At 47.5% G+C, this 26,707-nt stretch overlaps 1 protein-coding gene across 2 annotated transcripts in view; it reads left to right on the top strand.

Moving 5' to 3' along the window:
* The window catches only part of NADK2 (NAD kinase 2, mitochondrial), a 1,037,189-nt gene that overhangs the window by 830,411 nt on the left and 180,071 nt on the right, over window positions 1–26,707 (top strand). For both annotated transcript variants that reach the window (XM_069627136.1, XM_069627135.1), the window contains exons 9-10: window positions 10,878–10,933; window positions 16,309–16,362. In XM_069627136.1, coding sequence (XP_069483237.1) covers window positions 10,878–10,933; window positions 16,309–16,362 — 110 coding nt within the window. The remainder of the gene's footprint in view (window positions 1–10,877; window positions 10,934–16,308; window positions 16,363–26,707) is intronic.

Genomic DNA, 26,707 nt, shown 5'->3' with positions numbered 1-26,707 from the left:
TCGGCAGTTCTCACTTACATGTTTCGGGATCTGCCATTCGGGCTCACCTCCTTCCCAAGGATTTTCACCAAGTTGATGGTGGTGGTGGCAGAGAATCCGGGGAGAGGGATTCACATCTGTCCCTATCTGGACGATTGGCTGATCAGAGCTCGATCTTCCGAGCAGGTTCTGGAACATCTCAGCAGCACCTGCCACTCCTTCCACAAGCTGGGCTTCTACCTCAATTTCAAGAAGTTTTTTTTATCTTTTTTTTCTTCCTTATTCATCTCCTTTTCCTTTCTTCATTGTCTATTTATGTAGTATTTTATGCTGCACTGTTTAGTAATGTAAAGTCACACTTGACACCACCTCAAAGGCTTCAATTTATTGGAGCGTCTTGGACTCTTCTTCTGGGAAAGCTTTGCCCCCCCCCCCAAATGTAAGGGCTCTTCATATTTAGCAGATGGTAACATTTCAGAAGGCCCAACATCTGCAAGCTTACAGTTTTCTGTGGTTGCTCAGTATTATGGCATGCTGCATTTTCCTGGTGCCGGAGGCCCGTCTGAGGATTAGATACCTTCAGTGGGCCCTCGGATCCCAGTTCTCCGGCAGGTTGATGGACCATCTTCAGGTCCCAAGCAGGGTTGCACAAGATCTCCTATGGTGTTCCTGCAAGGAGAAGGTGATGAAATGGGACCCTTTTTGCTACCATGGCCGGAGCTGTCAGTAGTCAGACTCCTCCCTCACGGGATGTGGAGCTCACATGGATGATCTGACAATCAGCAGTCGTTGGTCTCTGTCGGAGTCCAAACTACACATAAACCTTTTGGAGCTGGGTCAATCAGACGGGTGCTGATGCCTTTTTGCCGTCTGTGCGAGGAAAGAATGTCCTGATCATGACTGACAACACAGTGGCTATTCATTACCTTAACAAGAGAAGTGGTGTAGGGTCACTACCTCTGTGCAGGGAAACAATGCAGCTCTGGGTCTGGGCACTTCATGAGGGAATCTGTTGGCTGTTCACCTAGCCGGAGAAGAGAACACCATGGCTGGCGCTCTGAGCAGGCAGAGCAGTCTCCCACCAGTGGGAGTTAGCTCAGGAAGTCCTTTTAGAGATCTTCACCCTTTGGGGAACCACTAAAGTGGATCTGTTTGCACCCAGTATCAACCAGGAATGTCCTCGGAGTGCTCTGCGGGATACGTTTGTGGTGGACTGGGATTTCCCCCTTCTGCACGTGACCCCCAACCCACTCCAGTCCCTGTCATTCCGCATATCAGAAAGTGGAGGAAGTTCGGGAAGTCCATGATTCTGATTGCTCCAATTAGGCCTGCAGAACATGGTACCCAGACCTTCTGGACATGTCCTACTGCCCCCAGAGAGTGGGCATACTCTCATAAGAGGAAGGCCGTCTTTATTATCCAGAAATCAAAACTCTAAACCTTCCTGGTTGTTTTATGAGAGGATAAGATACAGAGATTGGGACCTTCCAGAAGGCGTGGTGGGGGTGTTGCTTTTCAGCCAGAATGCCAGCGACGAAAACTCCATTCCACTGAAACAAATTTTGCAGCTGGTGCAGAGCTAAATATATTGTCCCTTTCACTTGTGACGCTCCCTCAGTGTTATCTTTTTTGTTAAATCTAGCCAATCAGGGGCTTCCTGTGTCTACTGCTAAAGGATATCTGGCTGCGCTATACATTTTCAAGCACTCGCTTGAATAAGCCTCTTTTTTTTTATTTTTTAAGATGCCCATTGTTATTCAGTTCTTAAAGGGACTGTCAAACATCTTTCCGCCAGTACCTTTCATAGTCCCGGCTTGGTATGTTAATTTTGTAATGGGTACTCCGTTGGAGCCTCTTCGTTCATGCCCACTTTGGATGTTGACTTTGAAGTCTATTTTTCTCATAGCAATCATTCCTGCTTAGAGAGTAATTGAGCTTCATGCTTTGTCATGCAAGCCACCATTTACTTCTTTCTATAAGGAAAAGGTTGTTTTGAGGGTTTGCCCATTTATTTCTTCCTATGTTGTCAAGAGTTTCACCAGATACATAGAATAGTTCTACCTGCTTTTTTATCAACCTCATCATTCCACAGATGAAGACAGACTGCATCTTCTAGATCCCAAGAGAGTGTTAAGCTTTTATATTATCAGACAAGATGGTCAACTTTTTGTTGGTTTTTCTGGTGACAAACAGACCTTATCTCAATGGATCATTTTATATATCTCTGAGTGTTACACTTTAGCTTGCAAGGATATCCCTGATAAATTAAGGGCACATTCAACAGGACAATTTCTTTGATTCTGCGTTTGGACAGGAAACTAAATTTGGCAAAGCTGTTCTTCACAGCGTGAATCAATAGTACATTGTTGATCCTGCCTCCATCTACGAACTGCTTTGGAAGTCGATCACAGATGATGAATCAGTGGGCAGACACAATACACTAGAAGAACACATTTCTTATTGCTGGTAATTTCTTTCTGATGTATGTTTCGCCCACAAATTCCTCATCGCCCTCCCAACCTGCCCCTCAATCCTTGGAGGAATTTCCATTGATTATATCCTCTCAACCTCTGGGTGCTTGTTTGACCTTCGAGACATCTGTTAAAGAAGAGGGGGGGGAAAACATGAACTGCAGCAAGGGGCGCGGTGTGTGATATTTGTACCAATGTTGTCACGGGTGAATATGATGTGGGATTGGAAGACGCTGATGGACCTGGAGGCAACGAATGGCGCCCTCTGCTGTCAAATTTCTGAAGCTGCAAGCAGGATATCTGATTCATCAAAGATGAGGAATCTGTGGGAGGAACATCAATCAGAAAGGACATTACCAGGGGTAAGTAATTTGTTCTTTGGCTTCGCTGCGTGTGAACCACATCCTTTGGAGCCTGCAGTATTGGTGCAAGCTGAGGCAGCATTGTAGGCTTAAGGGGCGCTGGAGATGGCACCGTCGGCTATTGATGCGAGATCGAGCTCAAATGAGGCAAAGCCGTGGTCCCGTTTGCTTAAATGGGACGAAGGCGGCAGCTGCGGAAGCATTGCTGTGACAGGTCAGAAGTGTGTTGCACTATAGGTTGGACCATTTATCATCTTTTGAAATATTCTGCCATTGTCCATGATCTCGTGATAGTCTTGAACCTATCAAAGAACCTTGCCTCTTGAGCAGCTGTCACAGAAGACGAGGTTGCAGGAGTCCAATGTGGGTCCCTGTGGGGGCTGCAGTCATCTCCTTGAGTGGTGTTGCAAGGACCCAGTACGTTTGCCATGTCGGATAATCCCATGAGGACGAAGGTGCAGTGGGGGTAAACTGTAAAGCCGTACTCGGTGCCGGATTCCATGCAGTCTGCGGTACAGAGGACACTCTTGAGACTTGGCAGTGAGACAGGTGGCGATGCATGTCCCTTGTAGTTGGGTCTGGCTGCCAACTTGCCCAAGTACAAAGACGCAGGATACCCACCTGTCTCATTGCTCTTTCTGCTCTGGGCCTAGAGCAGAGCAGACCTTGGCCCCAGAGTTTTCCTACCCAGAGTCTGCCATTTTTTTAGGGGACCACCATTTTGGACTTGGCATATTGGTCGTGGCCCTCTGCCATTTTAGGGCTGAGCACATGGCCTGTCTTGGTAGGGACACAAGGGCTATTGTCCACAAACATGGTGCCCTGGGGCAAGTCTCTGACTCTCAGGCTTGGGCCGCCATCTGCAAGGCACTGCAGCACCCTCAGCGATTTTATCAACGATAACTCTCGCTCCCTCAGCGGGCTGCCTGGTACCAGACCCTGAAGAGTCCTCGACCCAGAGGTTGGTAGCTTTTCCAATAGTCCCTGAAGGGCCCCCGGCCGGTAATAAGATTTGAAAGAGCCATCTCTAGAGTAACCCTGGAAACTTTAGTAGGGTTCAACGGGCCCCCACTGCCCAAAACAGTCCCAGGAAGGAGTTGACTTGGCATGGTGCCGGAAAATAAATAGAAGTTTCTTGAGTGGAGTGCAAAGATCTGAACTTTCGAGCCCCCACAAAGTCTTCTCCGGCCTGAAGGAGAGTCTCAGAAGAGGTCCTGCCACTGTGGCGTTGCAATGCCCGGGAGCCAAGCGATGCGCATGCCGAACAGGAATCGCACTGGTGGGAAGGGACCAAACACCTCAGGAAGAGGCTATGGGTATCTGAAGAATTTGGTGCTGCAACAGGCACTTGAACAAAAAACAATTATCACTGGCATATGCGGGCTGCTGTGCAGCAAAAGAAAAATAATTATAGGAAGTACTGACAAAAATCAGTATGGAGCAAAGGGGACAGTTCATAGGAGTACTCTAAAACCAAGTGAGAAACAGAGTACTCAACCACCAAGGTCACCAAAACGAAAAACCCAAAAGCCATCCAATTAAGTTTTGCATCTTTAAAACTAGTCTTGTCCCTCTTTCATTGTTTGGCATAATTTGCCGAAAACATTGGAGTTGATTCATGTAATTAAGCACACAATTACAACATGTGAATACATGGGGGAACAATCTATATTTGTATAGGGCATAATGGCAAACAAGCACTAAATATATTGTGCCTACTGACCATAACGATCACAAGTCCTACACTACGACTCAATCGATGTGGAAATTGAGGTTTATGAAGTAATCTCACTGGAAACACTGCATTTAACATTCCTGCCCAGAAAGCTTCTCCTTTTAGTGTTGTGCTCACTTCTTTTAACGTCTCACAGAAAAACAATGCATCCAAAATAACGCAGAAAGACTACTCCTGAGACTAAATAGAAGAGACCACATCACGCGGACCCTGAGAAGTCTACACTAGCTGCCAGTAAAGAAACACATTGGGGGTCATTACAAGTTTGGAGGTAGCCATGCCGCTATTAGCGGTATGGCTACCCCCTTACCGGGTACCGGGTCCAGGTTCCTCGAATGAGGAATTACCGGGCCATTCCAACCTTGGATGACCTGGTAATTCCTCATTCAAGGAACCCTTCCCCATTACCATTCAAGCCCCCCACAGGGCTCAATGGGAATGGGGAGGATGCTAACAACGGGCCTGGTAGTGTTAGCACCTTGATCTGCTCGCGGCACCCGCTAAGGGCACCTGGTAAAACCAGGCGGGCTTAGCGGGTCTCACGAGCAGAACTCTTAATTAGGCGGTAATGGGTTGATGGCTCCGGCACCTTTACCGGCGCCGTTAACCCCTTACCGCCTACATTGTAATGACCCCCACTAACTTCTAAGCCCTCTGCATTGCCCATAAATCACTACCAGGAGCCGAATACCTCCAAGCTAAAATTACCAGCCAGCAAGAGATTTAAAATCGCGCAACACCACCAAATAGCCACAAGACACTGGCCCTCATTACAAGTCAGGCGGTGGACCATGGTGCTATTAGCACCATGGTCCATGCCGGATTCCGCCATGGAGAATGGCGCAATTACCGCCCCATTCCAAGGTGAGTGGGGCGGTAATTCCCCATTCACCATTTGCCCTTCCCCATTCCCATTTTTGCCCCATAGGGCATAATGGGGATGGGGAAGGCGCTAATTACGGCACCGTAAATTACGGTGCCGTAATTAGCACCAAGGTCGCTTAGCGCCTTGGATTTTAACGCCTGCAAAAAGCAGGCGTTAAATTGTGAATCAGGCGTTACGGGTTAACGGCGCCAACAGCGCCTTTAAACCCTTAGCGCCTGACTTGTAATGAGGGCCACTATGTGAAAAGGAAATTCGGAGGCACCACCTTCTCCTATCTGATAGCCAAACTATGGAACTCGATACCAAAGGAACTAAGAACGGTGAAAGACCATCTAACATTCAGAAAGCAACCAAAAAACATGGCCATTCAACTCACCAAGGATAAACCTAGATGTGCGCCCCTCAAACCATACCCCTGGACCAAAGTAAAAATGGGCAGAATTGAAAATCGATAATAAAACTATTCAACACCCAGAGCTCATCAGAGGCCAACTAACCAAGCCTGCCTTCCCTTTTCCACACCCCCACAATCTCACATACTACACACGTCCAGAGGGCTAGTGAAACAATCCACCAAAATACTCAAACCACACACCCTTGGCTAATTGTGCTACAAACCCAATATCTGCAGACAAACGACTCAGACACTGAACGCCACCCTTCAGAACACAAGCCCAGTGCACATCATAAAGCAAACCAAAAAAGCTCACATGCATAGACACCAGTTTCTCCTAGTTCAGCACACATCAACAGATGAGTAAAACCTCTATCCTATCCCTCTTTCACTAACCAACCCTAGTCCATGCAAGTGGCAGCGGTGTGCAGTATAAATGAACATAATGGTACAGGCTTATGAATTTTGGAGAAGGTAGGTTTCTTCTCCTGAAAGTGCTGCGCTTCTGATGTCGCCTGGTTAGTTTTGTGAGCATTCTTTATTTACTGTCCAGAGAATTTAATTTTTCTGTTTTTCCTTTATAGCAGGTTCTGTGTGGGCATTTAATACCATATGACAAGAAGGAATGTTGTGATGTCATGTGGAGTGTTGATGCCTGAATGTATGGGTGAAGGTTCTAACCTGGTCAGTTGGTAAGCCCCCTGCCTGGGTGATGAGCTGCCAGTGTTATTGTCCTACTATTAACTGTTTGTGAAGTACCCTGAAGAGCTGGTAATAAACCTTAAAAGTCTACCTAAGAAGGTTGGAGGCTGCATCATTTCATTGGCGACGAGGATGGGAGAAATTCTGCCACACTCTTCCTGGTTAAGGTTGGGAAAGCAGAGTCTCGTGCTCTCCTGTCGTATGAAGAATGATGACATCTTCACTGCTGTGAAAGGGGTATTTTTCTTTATGATAAGCATGGTTGTGGGTAACCGTCACGGGTAATATTCATGTTGGGATGTACAATTATGATGATGAGTCCTGTCAATAAACAAGAGGGGGTTGGGTGGTAAAATGCATTGGGGACTATATGAGGTAGATATTATGTGTATGCAGTGCAGTGTCATTTAATGTCTTGCTAGCTGTAATTCTTTGAGGATTTGCAGTATAGTGGGTCTGCGCGAACTATGGACTTTTAGCTGTATAGTACTACTGTACATGCATGGTGAGTGAGGGTGCATGTGTATTGTAGTGATGACGCATTTGAGGATTTGCAGACTGGATTGTTGAGAAATGTTCTAAGCAGTATTTTGGCGTTGGGACATGCCTTTAATGAGGTCAATTGACTTGCGAGCTAACTGACGCTGTGACTTGGAATACGGGCCATAGTAAAGTTCATGTCCTCAATTCGCAACAGTATGGTTCTTTGGAACCATACTGTTGGAACTGGTGGAGCTTAGTAAATGAAATGATGCAGCCTCCAGGTTTTAGGTAGACTTCTAAGGTTTGTTACCAGCTCTTCAGGGTACTTTACAAACAGTTAATAAAACAATGGCAGCCCATCACCAAGGCAGGGGTCTTAACAACTGACCGGGTTTGAACCTTCACCCATACATTCCGACATTCAGGCATCAACACTCCACATGATATCACAACATTCCTTCTTGCCCAGGCAAGCCATACACAACACATCTTCCCCCCCTTTACATTGGCACACCACACACAACCAAGCGCTACACAACACGTAGTCTCTCTAAACATTGCACTATACTACAAATTAGCACCTTTTTAAATACTGAATAAGTTAATTTCTTATCTGTAATATTTAATTCTGCTCTGGCCAATATATTATTGTTGGTTTATGAAATGGGTTCTGTAATTTCCTACCCAGAGTTGAGAATCTGCATACTCTGTCTTGATTAGGACACTGTAAATATCAGACGTGGGTCCTGTGCCTGCTGGGCCTAGAGACCCAAGCTACTCTTTACTGATGAGGCCTAAATGTGTTTGGGGATGCTTGTGGTCTGGTGCAGAAGGGATGTGACCAAGCAGTTTGGGCTGGACTGCCCCTTTTGGGGTGGACCAAGCCTGATTTGCATATAGATCAATTCTAAACCTTCCAACGATCATCTTTTGTTTTGCTGTAAATACCAGTTCAGCATTTTCTTTCAATGGATTGCCTTTTACCCACAGATTGCTCATCGGATATAGTCCCTCCGATGAGGAATCTGAGGAGAAGAAGCCATAGAATAACATTACAGTCAGACATTTCTCCTTCCGTGGTAATGATGCCTCTTCAAATCCAATTTCGTTCTGGCTTGGGGCAACATATTTGTACGTGGCATACAACATTTATTGCAGTTTCTAGACTGTATACTTGTGTATTATTTGGTTGTCTGTCTTCTCAGACATCCACAGTAAGAAAGGTTGAAATGGCACCATTGCAGGGGCACCTAGTTCTGAACTGTGATTATACACTTGAGTCTCTGTACCGGACGCATAGTAACTGGAATGTTTTTGAACAATGCATCCAATTATGGTGTCAAAGATCATTCTTGTAATAGGATCGCCTTACAACCTACCTAACTCAGATTTCTGTTGAAACAGATTCTTCTGAGCACTTAGTCGGGGCCCATTGCTAAGACCTGAAAATGCATTCTTTAGGATCATCTGGATATTCGCCAGCACAAAAGCTTACTAGAGGACCACATGACTGCTATATTCGATCTGAACAAACCAAGAGAAACTTAGTCCCAACCGCTAAGGGACTGAGTGAGACCTGCGATTGGCCACTTCCAAAACATGAGAATGCTGTCTGACCCTGCTTTGCATGAGTGAACCATGTATCCTATCATGACTCTCCAATTATTATCAACTACTGATGTCACACACAGATGTATTTGCCACCCACCAGAATGCTAAGAATCTTTAATGCAGGTCTCGCCGGGTTTTCAAGGTTTTATAATGTATTATTCCTTTGTTCATTTAGCTGTTTTAAGTTTCCAGAACTAGAGAAGTATACGTTTCAATCATCTTTGACATCAAGTTAGCCCGATAGGTCTCCAGGAGAACTTTTCTTGCTACTTTAACCATAACAAATAGTTTGCACTGTCCAAAACTATGATCCTTTGTTGGATCCAGGTCAACCTATGGGGACATTGGTAGCGCTCAGTAGAACTACAGATAGCCAACCTTTAACTGCCTTGCCTTTAACCTGCCTCATTTGGTATAGATTTCTCAAATGACTCTATTTAGTGATAATATTCACACTGCTACACTTTGACTTGAAGGCATCTACCTCTCTGTCCTGCTAAACCTTTTCTTCGAGAACCACTCCCTGATGAAGATTCGCAATGACTACTTTATTAGCCATGCTCGGCAGCACCAAAGAGCATACAGGAAATGTAATGAATTATGTGCTGACTGTTTTACTTTGTATTGTCATTTATTTTCTTTTAATCTCAGCACTTGAGCAACCATTCTTAATTGCAAACATCAGATTAAGTGCTTATGTATGAATCTCTATGTATCCTACCCCATGACTGTATGGTAAACATGTTGGAGAATCCAACAAAAAACGGGAATTGCTCCCAAGAATTTCTTTTCACATTTCCTGCCAACTCGGCACATGCAAACCTTCAAAGGTACACTCATTCGGCTTAATACTCCTTTCGCCAGAAGGCAAACAGAACATGGCACTTAAGCAACCATTTTGCATACCACAACGCCCTCCCCACCCCCTCCTGGCCAATAGAGCCTAGTGCAATGCGCATAAAGAGTCTCCATTCGCTACACGATCTAAGCCTTGAAGCTCTTTGCGTCAAACACCTAGAAACTAATACACACTGGGAATGCTTCAATTCTAAATCAATCAACACAAGAGCACAGCAATCTTGCATTTTCCTCTCTCATCCAGACTAACCAAACCTCCATCACTCTTATGTTGTCGCCAGAGCACTTGGAGACAATGCGAATGGTAGCGGGCGTAGTATAAATCTTGAAACATTATATCAATAAACACCTCTGGGTGGGAGCATTACCAGATCAGGTAATGCCCTGGGGTGGAATTAAAGGTCCGAGCGATGCAAATGCCTTGTTTGCCCCAGGGCATTACCAGACCCAGCAATGCCCTCTCTTGGAGGGGTTTATTGCTATAAGCATCCCAGAAGGCTTTTCCGGGATGCTAATAGTTGAGATTTTAAGTTGAGAAACCACATGGTTACCATTTCTCAACTTAAAAAAATAAAAAAAACTACAAAACAAGAAGGCAACCATAGAGAAGGAAAAGGGAACTATATGTTTGCCCCTTATCTTTCCATGGTGGTCTCCACCCGCAGTGGGTTGGGTTCCCGGCACTAGCTAGGGACACGGATGCTGTAGGTAAGGGGTGGGAGCAAGAGGGGGTGGTGGAGGAGTTGGAAGGGGTGAGGGGGAGCACATACCTGCAGCCTAGCAGTGAATATGGAGCCTTCCACTACGGAGGAGGCTCGGTACACAGGCTTTACCAGAAGGTAGTAAAGCCTCAGAATCTAGGTTCTTAATTGCCCGGGAGTCCCCCCGGACCTGGTGCTAATGACTGATGTACAGCACAATGATTTTTGTATGCGTCTCCCTCCAGTTTTGGTTTAGATTTTATTTTCTCCAAATGACAGCAAAACTTTGTTTTATGGGACCAATAAGGATCCATTACATGCATATGACTGTTGAGGGGAGCAAAGTGAATCCCCTAAGCATGTACTGTTTTTGGAAATATGGGTTCAGAATACAACTTATTGCTGTCAAAAAGTAGTTCAATTACTTTTTTTCCATCTCATAAAGTTGAAAACATTTTACAGCTTTTGCCTTGTGTGTACAATGCATGTATAGATACTACTGCTTGCTAAAATATTTAGTTTTGTTCCCATCCCTAGACCCCATGGAGCTTATGTATACAAAATATGATAGTCCTCTTGTTAATTGTTTGCCACCCTAGTACAGTTGCTGTATTAACCTAGCCCGATTTTCATTTTCTTTTTTTTTTTTTTTTTTGCTATGTTCTTGTAGAAATGCCTATTCTAATTTTTTTCAGGTCCTACAATATCAACAAGATGTCATCGCAGGCAGTCGAAGAGGTCCTGAAAATCGGTAAGTAATACATTATAGGTTGCTCACCGTAGTGACTAACGTACTACTAGTCCATAGTCCCCTTTTCTCCATACCACGTGGGCGATTACCACTAATTGACGCCCCAGGGAGGTGAGATATTTTAGACCTTCAGAGAAAAGGTTTCTCAGGAACACCTGTCCAAAGGCTGTGCCTGATCTTGCACTGCCATCTAGACAATACTGCTTGCAGAATGCGGAGGGGGTAGTCCAGGTAGCTGCTCTGCTGATCGTTTTCCAAGGCACGTGCCCCAACTGCATGAACATGAAGATTTACTGGAATTTCCTTCTGCTGGCACTTGTACGCCTCCTGAATGGCCGCAGCCATCCTCCTAGCTATGGAGGCCTTTGAAGTTTGACCACCTGGTATAGACCCGCCAAAGTTGATGAATAACGCATCTGACTTGTCCTGACTAGGTAGAACTTCAGGGCCCTCCTGATGTCTAGACAGTGCAACACCCTTTCTGCCTCGTCAATTGGTCTAGGAAAGAACATTTCCTCATTCAGAAGAAACAAAGACACCACTTTCGGAAGAAACGCAAGGTGGGTGCAGAGCTTAACCTTGTTTCGATGGGACATGGTATAGGGTTCTGACGCCACGACGGCCTGAACATCACTCACCCTTTGCTCTGAAGTGACGCCCACCAGAAGAGCTGTCTTGATCGTGACCAGTCTTATGTCCACGAAAGCCATGGGCTCAAATGGTTTATGCACCAAGACGCCCAGCACCACGTTCAGATCCCATATCAGGTGTGGTCTTTTGATAAGGGGTACAACCTTGTCAGCCAAGTCAAATGCCTCTTAACCACTTGGTTGAAGGTGGAGAATTACTTGTTGTCCGAGTTCCTGTATGCACCTATGGCAGCTAGGTAGGAACGACATGCGTCTACCTGAACCTGACAATTGTGCTGAGAACTATCATACCTGATCCAATGTGCACCTTAATAGGTCTATGCACTTTTCCTTGGCCCAGAAGCAAAACCTGGTCCATTTGCTCTTGTATTGCTTCCTGGTGGCATTGCTTCATGCTGTCCAAATTATTTTCAGGTTGTCCTGCGATAAATGAAGATGCTGCAGGGTTAATTGCTCCAGAACCAGGCCGCTAGGGCTAACCTCTTTGGGGAGGGGTGAACTACTGCCCTCCCCTGCTGGGAGACAAGTGTTGTTCCCTGTACTGGGAGGGTGACCAGACCCTGCGCCGAGAGCCATATGAGGTTCGAAAACCATGGCCTGGCCGGCCACTGTTGAGCAATTGGGATTAGACTCTGGTGCAAAGCCTCTCTGATCTTGCTGAGGATCCTGTGGAGCAGTGGGGTCGGTAGAAATGCATAGGCCAACATCTCGTTCCATAGGAGGTGTAAGGCATCCCCCAGAGAGCCGTTTCACTGGCCCAGCCATGCAGCGTACTGATGGCATCGCCGGTTGTGCTCTGTGGCAAAGAAGTCTATCTGCGGCTGGCCCCATGTCCTGAAGATGTCCGACTTGTTTGTCCAGCTCCCACTCATCTACTCCCAATCTCCTGAGTCTGTCCAACTCCAGGTTGGATTCTCCCGGAAGGCGTATACCCGACAGCCATCTGTTGTGGGCAATGGCCCATTCCCATATCTTGATTGTGAGTCTGCAAAGGGGAGGTGATCTGGTGCCCCTTGATGTAGAACATGCTAGTGGAGCGGTCAGCCTGCGGACACTGCTTTGCCCCTGATTACTGGTAAGCAGGCCCTGAGCGCCAATTGAGTGGCCTTCAATTCGAGGAAGTTGATGTGACTCTTCTGTTCCTACCTTGTCCATTTTCCATGTACACTGTGGTTGCCCAGCGTGGCTCCCCACGCTTCCTGGGAGGAGTCCTTTGTGATAGTAAAAGTAGTCAGGGGTTGCCTAAAGGCTCAGCCCGCTATGAGATTGTTATCCTGCCTTCACCATACCAAGTCCTGGTTGAGGTCTGGCTGGATGGAGATTGATGCTGCTTGAGATGTTGGTATCACCTGGCCGAAGTTATTGTGCTGCTGAAAAAGTGACCAGTAGCCACCTTCATAGCCGTCAACTTTTCTGTGGTGGGAAAAATCCTTTGCTCTTTGGTATCCCACAATAGACACAGGAAGACCAAGGGCTGGGTAGGCTGGAGCTGCGATTTCTTGTGGTTGATCGAGCACCCCAGTTCATAAAGGGTATTCATGAGTCTGGAGGCCGTATTCTGAACCTCCACTGGGGATTCCGCTCACACTAGCCAGTCTTCGAGGTATGGGTGTATGTGGTGGCCCTCCAATTTGAGTAATGCAGCCACTGCATTCATAAGCCTTGTGACTACCTGTGGGGCTGAGTTGAGCCTGTATGGAAGTACCTTGTATTGGAACTATAAGCCTATTACTCTGAAACGTAGGAAGGAGCAGTCTGGTTGTTATATTGGGACGTGTAGTTGTCAGGGAGCATGTCCAATCTCCCCCGCACAGAGAATGCGCCATCGGAGCTCGTGTAACCACCTTGAACCTTTGGAGAGCTAGGGATAGGTTCAGGAAGGACAAATCTAGAACCACTCGCAGGCCTGCATGGTTCCTTTTCTGTATCACGAAAATCCGTGAGTAGAACCCTCAGCCTCTTTGAGCAAGTGGAACGTCCTCCATTGCCGCACTTTGTACAAGCGAGCAGATCTCTGTGAGGAGTGCTGTTGTCCCAATCTGAGGGAGGGGAGGAGAAGGTGGTTCCAGAAACCACTGATGGGATCCATGGATCCGCAAAGAGTCCGCCAGGACTGAATGTGGAGAGCCACCCTGCCCCCCACTGGAGAACTGTGGGCCTTGATGGGGTCCTTATTGCTTCTTTGCCACTGAGGCAGGACTGGAAGAAGCCTTTGTGTGATTTGGGTTGTTGTTTAGGCCAGTTATGGCTGGGAGACCTGTCCGTCTGCCTAGCCTTCCGATCCTTGAAGCCCCTGAATCCGCTGAATGGCCTTCCCCTATCGGAACGTGCTTGCCCCTGCCCAAGCTTCCTAGGTGCAGGCTTTGCCAGAATAGCCAAAGACTAGGCGGTTTGGGAACTGTTTTTCTTATCCAGTTCCTTGTTGGTAGATGAATGGAAAAGATCCTCCTCCTTCGAGCGGGAGATCCAGGATCTGGTCTTGGGATGTTCAGGTTTGACTTGGTGGCCGTAAGCCACGGCGTCTGTCTCATATCCATCGCCACACAGATTGCCCTGCCGGCCAGGTCAATGTCTCACAGTGGGCTCTATAAGGTCCTGCGCCACTATCTTGGCCTCAGCCAATCCAGCCTTGGAGGAGACTTGCTTGTGAGCCGGGAGGTCCGGGAGAAAATCTGCAATCTCCCTCCATAGCCTCTGATTTGCCACGGCCAGCATAGCGCCACATTGGCTTGACGCAGGTGGAGACTAGTGTTGGAATAGACCTTCTTCCCATACGTCTCTAGCACTTTCTCCTCCTAGCCTAATAAGGTGGATGTAGAGGAGGAGGATGGGGATGTCTGGGGCTTGCCATACATGAACGCCATTGCTATCACTGATTAATGCGGCTGTGGGTACACCGACAAGAGTAGGGTTTCCCCTACCGCCTGCCTGTACTTCGCATCCAACCTTTTATAAGTGGGTTGCGTCAAGTGCAGCTTTGCCCATCCTTTCTTTGCCAGGGCTTCTACGTCCTTTTGGAACCGAATGCCACATATAATGGCTGACCTGACTGTACGAACCTTCCCCGTGACCTCACCCCCCTCTGGTTGTTCCTTCGGGGGCTGAAATGCCCAGATACTCTGCCAACCCAGCTAGCTGTCATGGAATGCCCTCGTCGAAGATGACGTGTCGGAGGCACTGTGGTAGTGGGTTGCGGAGACAGAGCTGCGATAATTAGTTGCACGGTCAACTGTGACGCTGCAGGATTGGGCTCCACCGCTAATATAGGAGCTACTGGCTGTACTGGGGCCAAAGGCTGTGTGGGTGGTGGTTGAAGCATCTCCCTAATAATCACCTTGAGTATGCTACCCATCTGAGGAGATTTCATCAGCACAAGGAATTTGTTGAAAAATCGTTTCTCACAGGCTGGGTATGTGTGCCCATGCGCCGACCCGGATGGTGCGACTTGCATGGAAGGCTGTGCTCTTGCCTCAGCCTGCCTGCTCTGTGCGTAAAGGGCTCTGTGTAGCGTCCCCGTCCAGAGGGCACCAGGTATGATGTGCACCAGGTTAATTTAATGATGACCATGGGGAGACCATTGCACCCTGTGAGTGAAGTCTAGTCTCTGCTGTTGTGATCGGCGAGTGTCTTCACATGCTGCCGTTTTGTCATGCTGCGCTGCCATTTTGTCTTGGCCCGATACACCCGTGTTGAACGCCATACTGGATCTGGCCCCTACTGGTTTACTATTCTGTGCAAGTTCGTGCCTCTTGTGCACCTCAGGCCCTTGCCTGGTAGGCTGGTCGCCCTGGGTTATAGATCCGGTGGAGCTGCTGAGTGAGGGTGCCCTCTCAGACATAGGCTTGGTAGCAGGCAGAGCCCCTCTGGAGATTTCACGGTAATAGAGCCGACTGGCCCCTCAGCTGTGGGAATGGGGGAAATACGCGGTCCCCTCAGCCATGAAGCCAGTAGCTTGCTGAGCCTCAGTGCCCTGGCTGGTGACAGGTCTTGACTGGCCCCTCCTTCTTGGCTGCTTCCCAGGAAAGGAATCCCCTTGAGGCGAGAACAGAATACCTACATTGGCCTTTGTCTTCCTGCGCACGTACTCCTTGATCTGTTCTGAGGGAAACTAGGAACACAGCTTCCTCCACCTATCGAGCTGGTTATTGAGTGACCAGGGGAGGAAGGACGACGCACGCTGAAGAGCCGCCCCAGCTGTGGTCTTCTAGGCAGCAGAGGTAAAGTGTGTGCGGGTCCGACATCGGAAATGATCCGTCGCAAGAAGGGTACCTACTAAAGCCCCCCTGGGCTGACATGCGCCAGTCAGGAGTAAGGCATCGGAGGCTGGTGGAAAATTAAAATGTTAGATTGGATTAAAGAGAAATTGGGACTGAGATCCCAGGGGAATACGCTAGAAAACGCGTGAAATTATGAGGAGAAAAAAAGGGCCTCAACCACAGCGCAGGCGATGCAGGTCGGCTCTCGATGCGGAAAAGAGGACTGGGTTGTAGCGCCAGAGGGGTGGCGTGAAGGGAGTGCATGCACCTGGGGTCACGCTCTATGCATGTCTAAATTTAAAGGGGTCAAGACATTTCTTCTGGTGAACATGGTTCCACTCCCATCCCTAGCGAGGCACGCCGATGCAGTATGGAGGAAAGAGGACGGGACGTAGAAGTATGTATCAGTTATGAGTAGTAACTTTATATTACAAATCTATAATTTCTAATGCATTTTTCTTTTCTGCAGCTAAAAAACAAGAACATCTAGATTTTCCATTGAGCAGAACATTGATAGAAAAAGGTTTGTCATTTTTATATATTTTTTTCAAATATTTTGTTCTCAGTTTCTTTACAATGAAGACATATGTACCATATTATTGCTGACCTTGCAAGGATTAGCATATGGGTTCAGGTGTGTCTGGAGTGCCATGCCAAAACATTTACTGCAGTATGAAGATGGAAGTATATGTAATTCCCTGAATCCAAAGGTCATCTCAGATAGTTTGCATTGAACTTTTAGTGGATTGCTATGCCAAACAATTAAGTACCGTTTGTTCTTGGAAACTCTGTTAAAGTATTTTTACGCATGACATTCCGGCAAAACATTGGTTCGACCTCCACCTACAGTAAAATCTTCTCTTGAGTGTAGATTTTATACAAATGTCCTGGATAGCCTACTGTAGGATGTGGTTTATCCATTGAGACTAAACAACGGCCTCAACCCACCTGCAGAGCTCATCTAGTCTTTTCTAATTAAACATTCATTATTTGCTTTCCGAGACAGATTTGAAATTATATTTTAAAATGTTTTATCAGTCCTTCTGGGAAAGATGATATTGCCATCTGGCTAGATATTATGTGGTGCCCTCATGTCAGGTTAATACTTCCAAAGGCTGTCCGAGGTTCAGGAGATTCTGTCACGTGGAAGGTGTCTGGAGTGGATTTCTATTGTTCACAAATTGAGTCATTGAGGTGGATAATATTAAATGACAAGGTTGCAGATTTGAGCATGCGACCTGCAGGATGGGTACAAATGGTGACCAAGCAAATATGATGCAGTATATATTGTAATGCTGTGGAACAGCTATGCCCTCTCAATCTCTCACCAACAGCCATGTTGCCAAAATGTTTTAGTGTCTCCATGGATCTGATAAAAAGTACTGTTTTCCTTTATCAAAGGAGAGGGAAAATAACTGGAATAGTTATGTCGATTCAATTCTGTACAACATCTGGGAGGATTGTTTGCATGCCATAGAAAACCATTTCACTACTCTGGCCAAGCGAGAATGCATGTGAAAAAATATAAAACATCAGACAACACGTCCAAGTTTCTATTGGCTGGACTGGACTACGTTGTCTCGTCAACAGCATGAAAATGCTGATAAAATCCTTTCTCTCCCTGCCAGTTTCCTCCCAAGGATTGAAAATAGCCACTTCTAACCTGCTAACAAACCTTAAAGGATTTGATAAAAAAATATGCACCCTTAAAACTATTTTGAACCAGAGTCAAACCATCCTCTAGTTCACCCAGGAGCTGTCTGGCAAAAACAGCCATTCAAGCACATGAAAAACGTTGGTGCAAATCTCACTCGCCGCACCGCTTACTCGCCCTTAATGCACTACTTACTGTGCTTCTGGCATTCATCACCACAGCCAAACCATCCAATACCCAACATAGATTGCAGCAGCCTCGAACAGGAGCGAAGCTCTTTGCTGCTGTCATACAGTGCTCCAAACACCCACTAGTTCCAGTTCTTGGAAAAATGCAAGTATATCAATTTCTTTACCGCACAAATAGGCATCTAAATTGGGCACATTGTCACTAACCCGACCCTGCATATCCAACGCTGGACTGCCTTTAACCCTCACTCCCAGGTCTTTCTTTGAAACTTGCCTCACTAAAGCCAACCTGTTAGTGACGACGTCCTTCTGCTGGCCAGTTATCCACAAGGCTCACTTCTCTACCTAGTGAATTGTACCTGTACACAGAACCGCTCCTGTTGCTGGTGGCAGCAATTATATTTGCATTGTTTTTGTATTATTTCTAGTGTGGACATTTGCATTTACCGCGTATGGTTGCTAAACGTGGCTAGTGCACTAAAATGGCCACGCCACAAGACGACTTCTTGTTGTTTGGCCATATTGTTGTTTGGCCTTCTTCCTGTCTTTCCAGGTCAGGAAATCCCATGTAAGGTCATGCACTTGCCAAATAAAAGCTGCAGGCTAGTGATGCCTTTGTGTTTGCATGGCTCAGAAAGTGGGTAGGACTGTCTGATCTCACTCCACATCCATAGTGCCAGTGAGTCTAGGTGTGGGGCATGAGTGAAGCCAATAGTTGACCCTGTTTGGACCACTTCTATCTGTTAGAATGGTACAGATTGTGAGGAATCCTGTGGAATCATCACTGATCCCCAGTTTAACATCTCCTCCCATGTGGTCAGGGAACGGTAGCCACTACCTGATCCTGGGGGTTATTATGAGGGAGGATCACATGGAAGGAGATGGCTGTCGAGGAGATGCGGTTGCCCCATCAGGAAAGATGCTGCATTCTTCCCTTTCATGTGAAGATCTATATTTCCTACATTCCTGATGGCATGTTGTCATTATAACAATCCTTGCAGTGGTAAAACCCGAAGACCTATTCTTGCCAGACACCCTAGGCAGGTTACTATTCACACTTCAAATGTACATAATGCTTACTTAACATCTCCTAGTTCTGAAAGTCTTGATTTGAACAAAGATCCAAAGCAGTACAGTTTTACAAAGGCTAAAACTCCTATGGACGCAAATCCCATATAAACTATAGTACTGGGATGAGGAAGAGGAGAAAGGAGTTAATATAGAGGAGAAAACCCACCATGCCAAATGTGCAGACTAGTTGTTGTAATGCCGATCAGCTGTGTGGGACATTTAAAAATGGTGTCCCTTTTCAAATTGAAAGTAGGACAGGAGGAGAAGAGATGCAGACTGGGCGCAGCAAAAAGCAGAACTGAGCCAACACCTGGGATGCCATGAAGGCAGTGCTCAGAGGGGAACTGATCGCCCAAGGTGCCGCATTCCACAAAAGAAAGCAGGCGACCCGTGCTGCCCTGGAAGCCGAGGTCCGCGAAGCTGAAGCTACCCACAAAAGAAAGAACTGGGCCCCAAAATCCTATAGGGTCCTGCAAATGGCAAGGAAGATGCTCGAAGTGCATTACGCTGATGCCACTGCGAACCTAAGCAATGGTATTATGTTCATAACAATAAGGACAACAAACTGCTGGTTAATAAGCTGGCCAGGGAGAAGGGCTGGAACTCCATCTTGAGCCTCTGCGACCCGCGGGGGGGCGATCCACTACGCGGACCACGAGAAATTACGCCTGGCGGCCGCCCACCGCTCAGTGATAATGACGGCAGCCCCGAGGGACCCGGCCGACCAGCGTGCGTACATCCAAGAGGCGGCCCTCCTGCATCTGGCCTCGGCGGCCAGGCAAGATCTTGAAGCGCCTATTACATCTGATGAAGTGGAGGCTGCCATCAAAAGCTTGAAATCTAGAGCCCCAGATATGGATGGATTTTCCACCCTCTTCTATAAACTCTTCCGGCCCCAACTGGTGGCCCCCCCCTGGCTCGCCTCTTCAACTCATTCGCGGCCACTGGAACGGTCACTCCAACGATGCAGGAATCCATAACCGTCCTCATCCTCAAGCCTGGAAAGGACCCTCAAGAAATCAGTTCGTATAGACCCATCTCTCTGCTGAATCTGGATGCCAATATATACTCTAAGATCCTGGCCAACCGTCTTGCATCTATCCTTCCAAGCATCATAAACCCAGACCAAACATGGTTTACAAGCCACAGGTTGACGAAAGATAACATCCTCAGAGCACTGTACCTAATAGAGATCGCCAATCGGGACTCCCAACAACTGGCCCTACTGGTGCTGGACGCAACCAAGGCCTTCGACAAGGTGGACTGGTCTTACCTACGCCTCACTCTAGAGGCCTTTAGCTTTGGTCTGACCTTCGGGAAAATGGTTTTCACGAACTACAAAGCCCCTAAGACTAGGCTGTGGGTCAACAGCCGCCTATCGGATCCAATCCATTTCACATGCGGGACGAGGCAGGGCTGCCCATTATCCCCACTGGTCTTTGCTCTGGCTATGGAGCCGCTGGCTCTACGAGTTCACAAAGACCCCCGGATCAGTGGCCCGAAGATCGGCTCCGAACAACATAAAGTGGCCCTCTATGCAGACGACATCCTGTTGACTATCACAAACATTGAAAGCTCCATGAGGGCGGCCCTGACTGAAATCCACGACTTCGGGAGGGCATCAGGGTTTGCCATTAATTTTCAAAAGTCAGCGGCTCTCGGAGTGGGCCTGACCCCGGCCGAACGAGAGACTTTAGAGGAACGAGGCCCGTTCCAGTGGAGCACCCACTCGATCCCATACCTTGGGGTCCAGATGCCCTCAAACCCAACAAAAGTCTATTGGGCTAACATTCCGCCGCTCTTCGAGGAACTGGAGAAGGACTTGGCCCACTGGCAATCGCAAGAAATCTCCCTGTTGGGCCGCATCACGACATGTAAAATGAACCTTCTCCCCCGCTTCCTCTATGCCTGCGCCTCCCTTCCAGCCCTAATTTCGCTTCCCCCCCTACAGTGGCTCCAAAGGCAGATGGTCGCCTTCATCTGGAAGGGGAATAAAGCACGCATCCCGTGAAGATCGATGATGTCCAACACGCGACTGGGTGGATTGGGGGTGCCCAACGTCCGAAAATACCAAATTGCAGCACAGCTGGCCCACCTTCAGGCATGGGGGCTCGCCACAGGGTGCCCTAAATGGCTGGACTTTGAGCAATCCTGCCTCCCTCTCCCCCTCCGCCTCCTCCCGTTTCTTCCCACCGCCTTACGCTGGAGCTTGCCGGGAGTACGGACGGCCACGAAACAATCAAAGGCTTGGGGGTGGGCCCGCAGACATCGTGGCGTCCCTGGAGACCTGAGTGCACTCTCCAATCTTCCTCAATCCAGCGTTCTTCCCCGGAGCCCATCCAAGGAACTTTAAGAACTGGGTCGCGGGAGGCCTTGAAACCTTGGGGCAACTCTTTGATGGGGATTCCCCCCCCCCCTAAACTTTGAGCGCTGTAAATCGGCATTCCAGCTGGCAGAGACGGATAGATACTCCTACGCCCAACTCAGGCACTAGTGCTCTCACCCCCAGACCCGGGCTGCTGCCACAAGACCCCTTACTCCACTAGAGCTAACAGTGAGCGACCTGCCGGCCCGGGGAAAGATCTCTACCCTCTATAAGCTGCTACAAGATTATCCCTTTCGTTCCAGGCCCTCCTATATGTCTCAATGGGAGACGGACCTCGGGCACGCCATAGAAGACCACACATGGGTGGACATCTGCTCCAGAACGCGCACAGCATCCCGCTGCATTAACAACTGGGAATGCGCCCATAAACTACTCCTGCGGTGGTACTACCCCCCACCCCCCTCTCTGCCTCCATAACTTCCAACGGGCCCTGGACCCTCACTGCTGGCGTCTCTGCGGCCTTCCCGGATCATACTTTCATATGAGGTGGACCTGCCCCAGAGTAAAGGAGTTCTGGACTCACTGCCTAGCCACTATAGAGGATGTCGTCCAGGTGGCCATTCCGTTCACGCCTGACCAAATCCTACTGGGGATCCCGCTACCAGACGTATACGTGAGATCAGGGAGGAGAGCTGCCCTAGTATCCCAGTTCTTGCTGGCAGCCAAAATCACGGTGGCACGCACTTGGAAATCCGCGGATGGACCCTTGATGACCCTCTGCTGGGTCAAACTCTGGGACATTCTGATCGCTGAGAAGGTCACAGCAGCTAAAGCAGGGCACCGGTGCTGGACTATGATCAGAACTTCCCGGCTCTGACATATAAGCCACACCTGATTGCGGGAGCCCTTCACTCTATGGACGATCGTTGCCGCTGCTGGACCAGGCCGATTAGGCTCGGGAACAGTGCCCACCGAGGGACTTGTGGGGGGGGGGGGGTGGTTTGTGCCTTATATGTTTTGAGAAGCTACAAGTACTGTGAATGTATATGCTCCTGTGTCGAGTTATAAATAAACAAATTTAAAAAAAGCAGAACTAAAGACTCACATGAGCGGGCTATTCTGCAGAAGGCAGGTGCTTCTTACCGGAAAGGAGAGAGACCGGTAACCACATAGTGCCGAAGGGGGACCGTGGAGGAGCCGGCAGCAATGGAGAGTCAGTCGGGACGCAGTCACGTTGAAGACCAGCAATTCCACCAGCGGGTGAAGGAGAAGCCGACGGGAGAACCGCAAGAGGGTCTGCAGAGTGGAGAGTGCTTTCCAGCATGGACTTCGCCGCAGCTTGACACCACGGGTTGTAAACCCCCAGAAAACACCAGTGAGTCTGCAGGGGAGTATTGGGAGCCCAGGGGTGTACCGGCAGGCATACAATCAATTAGAAACCTATTTTGACTATCAACCAAGTAATATAGAAAGACTGAATTTACACATATCTCCGTATATGAGATCAATATGGGGAAGGCTGGAGTAAATGTCATGATATAAGGCATTTATAACGTGCCTATACACAAGTGTTTCAAGGCGCGACAAGGCAAGGGAGGAGGAGCAGAGGGAAGACGGACAACAATCCTCCTAGGCCAGGTGTCATTCAGATCGCAAGTGAATTTTAATGAAGCAATTGAAAGGCAAGATCTGTATAAATCTGCATGTGAGATGCCAATATGGGGAAAGTTGAACAAGTAATACCTAGAGTCAGAGTATAAACATGCCCAGAAAGGGATTCCTGGCAGAGGAGTACACCAGTTATTCCATCTAGAGTGTGTGACAGGAAAAGACATTGTGAAAGGTCCATGGCAGGAGAGTATACCAGGAGACGATCATTAAAAAGGTGCTGTGTAAAAGAGACAAGTTTGCCATCCTTAGAAACACCATTGCATGGAAAAGAATTTTTCTTCATCATTACTTAAGTTGTCAAGAGATATTTATGCCATCCTTGAAAACACCATTGCTTGGAAATGACACTTTGTCATCTTTAATAAAGTGTTATGTGAAAGGTACATTTCTACTACTCTTGAACTCCTATTTGAGCAGAGTACTTGTCAATATTCTACCTGAAACAATACAGGGGAAGGGAATCCTCCCCTGAATACAAGGATTGTTTTGTTGGCTTTTCATTCTTAGTTTGTACACTCATTTTTCTGAGTTTATAGCATTTACTTACAACTTTCGTTGTTCATTCTTCGTGTGAGGGTCAGATACGTTTTAGACACAAGGACAGTTTGCCTAATTTTGATGTCGAGACTCACTGTTTAGTTTTTTTCATAGGCAGGGAAGCTCTCTTTAGGATTGTGACAGGCCTTTATCCAAACTCTTCTATTTTAATAAAATGTCTAATGTTGAAAACATCACAACTTTGTGTCTGTCCCTCATTTCTGACCCCTCACAAGATCCTTACATTGGTGGGCCAGGACTTGCCTCCAGCCTGGATTTCGGTCAAGAGGGTTCCCGCAGCAATTTCTTCAGATCACTGTTGAAGCCAAGAATCCCTCGTAGAAGAATAGCCGACACAAGATCTTAAGACGATTACAGGAGAGGCCTGGCATCCCTTCCTGCATCTGGCCCGCGTAGCCCAGTTAGACGACCTGATATCTGAAAACCCTGAGCGATGTGTCAACCCTTGGACTAGTGGGACCAACTAGCCTCAACCAGTTAAAGGATCCAGCCGTTCTGATCCTTCAGAAGTGTTCTTGGACCACCTGGTTGACTGACCAGCTATCTGGCAGGCTACCTCGCTAGCACAGTCGCTGTTGCGCAGTTGAACCCTGAACTTTGGATGTCGCAAGCTTGTGGTTTAAATCTCTTTCCTGCACATTTTAGAGTTCAAGGTGCAAGGGATCCTGTCATAGGGAGGCTTCTTCGACTGGAAGGTCTCCTGTCATCTGTGGGCGGAGACTATCGCTGGAACTCTCCTTCCCCCGTCCTGTGAAGTGTCTTGAAGAGGCCTGCATCAGGGAATCTTGCACATCTTCATCACCAGGGTTTGCATCTTGCTACTGTACTTTACCGGAAGAGTCATTGCACATGCAGCTCCGGGTACATCTCACTGAAACCAATGGTGGGATATCCAATCTCCAGCAACCCCCGATCGATACGGGGGGGGTGGGGAGGTTAAGTAACTGCTGTGCCACAGGGAAAATTGTGGGAAGACTCAAAAAAGCTACCCATGAAGTCAGACACTTGGATGGGTGCTGGGTGGGGTGGGGTGTGTGAGCATGTGTGCTAGCAAGACAGATTTGTTAAGTGTCGGGCAAGACTGAATGTTGTCGGAGGTAGTCGCTGCATTCTGATAGAAAAGAGGTGTTGCAAGTTCTGTTTAAGCCTGAGGGGGGTGGTGTTGTGCCCAGCAAGACTGAATTTTGCCATATTCGTCGCTGCATTCTGATGTGTGCGGGTGGGTAGCCATGCCTGTGGCCGAAGTTCAGTGAAGAGATGCGTGCATTATGTGCCTTGAGGCTCGGACAGGCTAACATCCTGCACTTTTTAATTCTAACATCAAATATCTTCTGAGTGCATAGCGATCCACAAACCCTGGTATACAGCAAGGACTATGACAAATTGTGGTAGTGCTGTTCACATAATTGTCTGCTTATTTACACCAGACTACGCCTCAAGTCCTCCGACAGCAGAATGCAGTGCAGACCCGAATACAAATTCGGGCATGCTAAACACTGAGTCTCTAGCACTGACGCCATCCCGACTCCTCCCAGCACACATCCACATGCCTGACTGCATGGGTTGTTTCTCTATCGGAACTTGACCTGCCCTGCTAAGCCTTGACCAAATGCGCACACGTATCCTAATCATACCCCATTGCCTCCAACACTGAACTACAAACAATACAATCAAAGGGACAGACCTCAGAACAGTCATTTTCTTCTCGATTATTCCCAGCATTTCAGCCCTCCAGTGGGTGGAAAATCTGACTACACTACACTACACTCAGGAATGGCATTGTGTAACTTTGGAATGTTGGACGCTTACACGGTTTAACTTCAGTTATTCTTAGGAATTTTTGCAAAAACCCTAAAGGCCCCTCCAGTTCACAGGCTGGAAAAACAAGTTGATGCCCTAGAAAGGAAGTGTGATCCTTCCTGAGCAAAGGGGCAATACAGATTGTCTCTGGGTGTAGCCTGGAATGGCTTGTCTTGATCTCTCCCAAGACCACTGCCGTAATAGTCTTACAGGTGTTGATGCCTCCAGGACTGATAAGACCTGAGCCCTGTAAAATGGATGGCAGAGACTAATGGAGGTCCAGTGTCGCAGCGGCAGAGTCCCAGTGAGCAGGGAGATGCATAATTGTTGGAAAGGAGCTAGCGCCTTCCTTCATTTCCAAGTGCTTTAGCATTAGGCAAGTCTTCTTTTAACTATTTCTAAGCACTACAAGAGTCCAGGAGGGAGGGTGGCCACTAAATGGACGTAGTTGGTAGTCAAATATAAGGTTCAAATAACAATTAGCTGAATACACTTGTAAATGTTGTTCTATATAGTTTTAAAATCTCAAAGCATGGTAAAGAGCAGAATGCAGCTTGTGCAAAAAATACACCACAGGCATTGCCTGGTGTTCGCTTAGGTTTGCAGAGAGCACAAGGTAACTCAGCAGCTATTTCCTGTCCATTAAAAACCCATGCAGACTAAAGGCTCAAAGCACACAATGCAGAAGTATGAAAAACAAGGGTTTTAAGCAGAATTACTGGACCAGATAAAATATGAGTATATTGAGTGAAGGGTGGGAGTATGGCGGGAAGGTGTGTGTGTGTGTATATATATATATATATATATATATATATATATATATATATATATATATATATATATATATATATATATATATATTCATAATATAGCAAAATGATGATAAACAGGAGCTGCGTTGTATTCTTGCATAGCTAGCAATATGCTGAGTAGTTTGTCCTAAATGGAAACCCAGCCATGCAGAAGGAAGACTGCAGCACCCCTTGTAGGGGAAGGACAGTTTTGGATGAGCCATACTGGTATCCAATGACCAAGTCAAATGTATATAAGGCTCCTGCTTGGCACCAGTCTGAAGGAGCTAGCAACGGTGAGGGACAGAATGCCATTCAGGAGCCAAACTCTTTGCCCCTCTGCCCCCTCATTTTCTGTAAAGATTAAAACTTCTTATCCTTGTATTCTTGCAAGTTAGACTCTTGGCCTTCATTCCCTAGAGGGGTGCACTTTAATCTGGTATGAGCGTGATTGGGGGTACTCGTATAATTAAGGGGTAGCCCTGTAAGTAGGGATACCATTCATAATGTATCCAACAATGCTGCGATTTTCTCCCGATAATTGTGGATGGCGTTGGAGAGATTACTGAGCTGCACATTCTTTTCTGTTTTCTGAGGATGGGGCTCAGCACCTCCTGAGTTGCTCAATCAGGGAGGGGAGACTGTGTTTGCGATTTACAGCTCAGGTGGGTGGGCACCACTACAGATTACAGCAGAAGGGGCAAACACTTCTTTGATGGGGCCCGTAGTTACTGAAGGTAGACATGTCAGACCGATAGCTACCTCTTCAACTCAACCTTAAAATGTAAGAGTCTGGTGCTGTTAGTGAT

Source organism: Ambystoma mexicanum, chromosome 6p (genome assembly GCF_040938575.1).
Source record: "Ambystoma mexicanum isolate Mex_15411 chromosome 6p, UKY_AmexF1_1, whole genome shotgun sequence".
In the NCBI taxonomy this organism is placed as follows: Eukaryota; Metazoa; Chordata; class Amphibia; order Caudata; family Ambystomatidae; genus Ambystoma; species Ambystoma mexicanum.
Note: the sequence above shows the minus strand (reverse complement) of the source record. Positions and strands in the feature narration are given on the sequence as shown.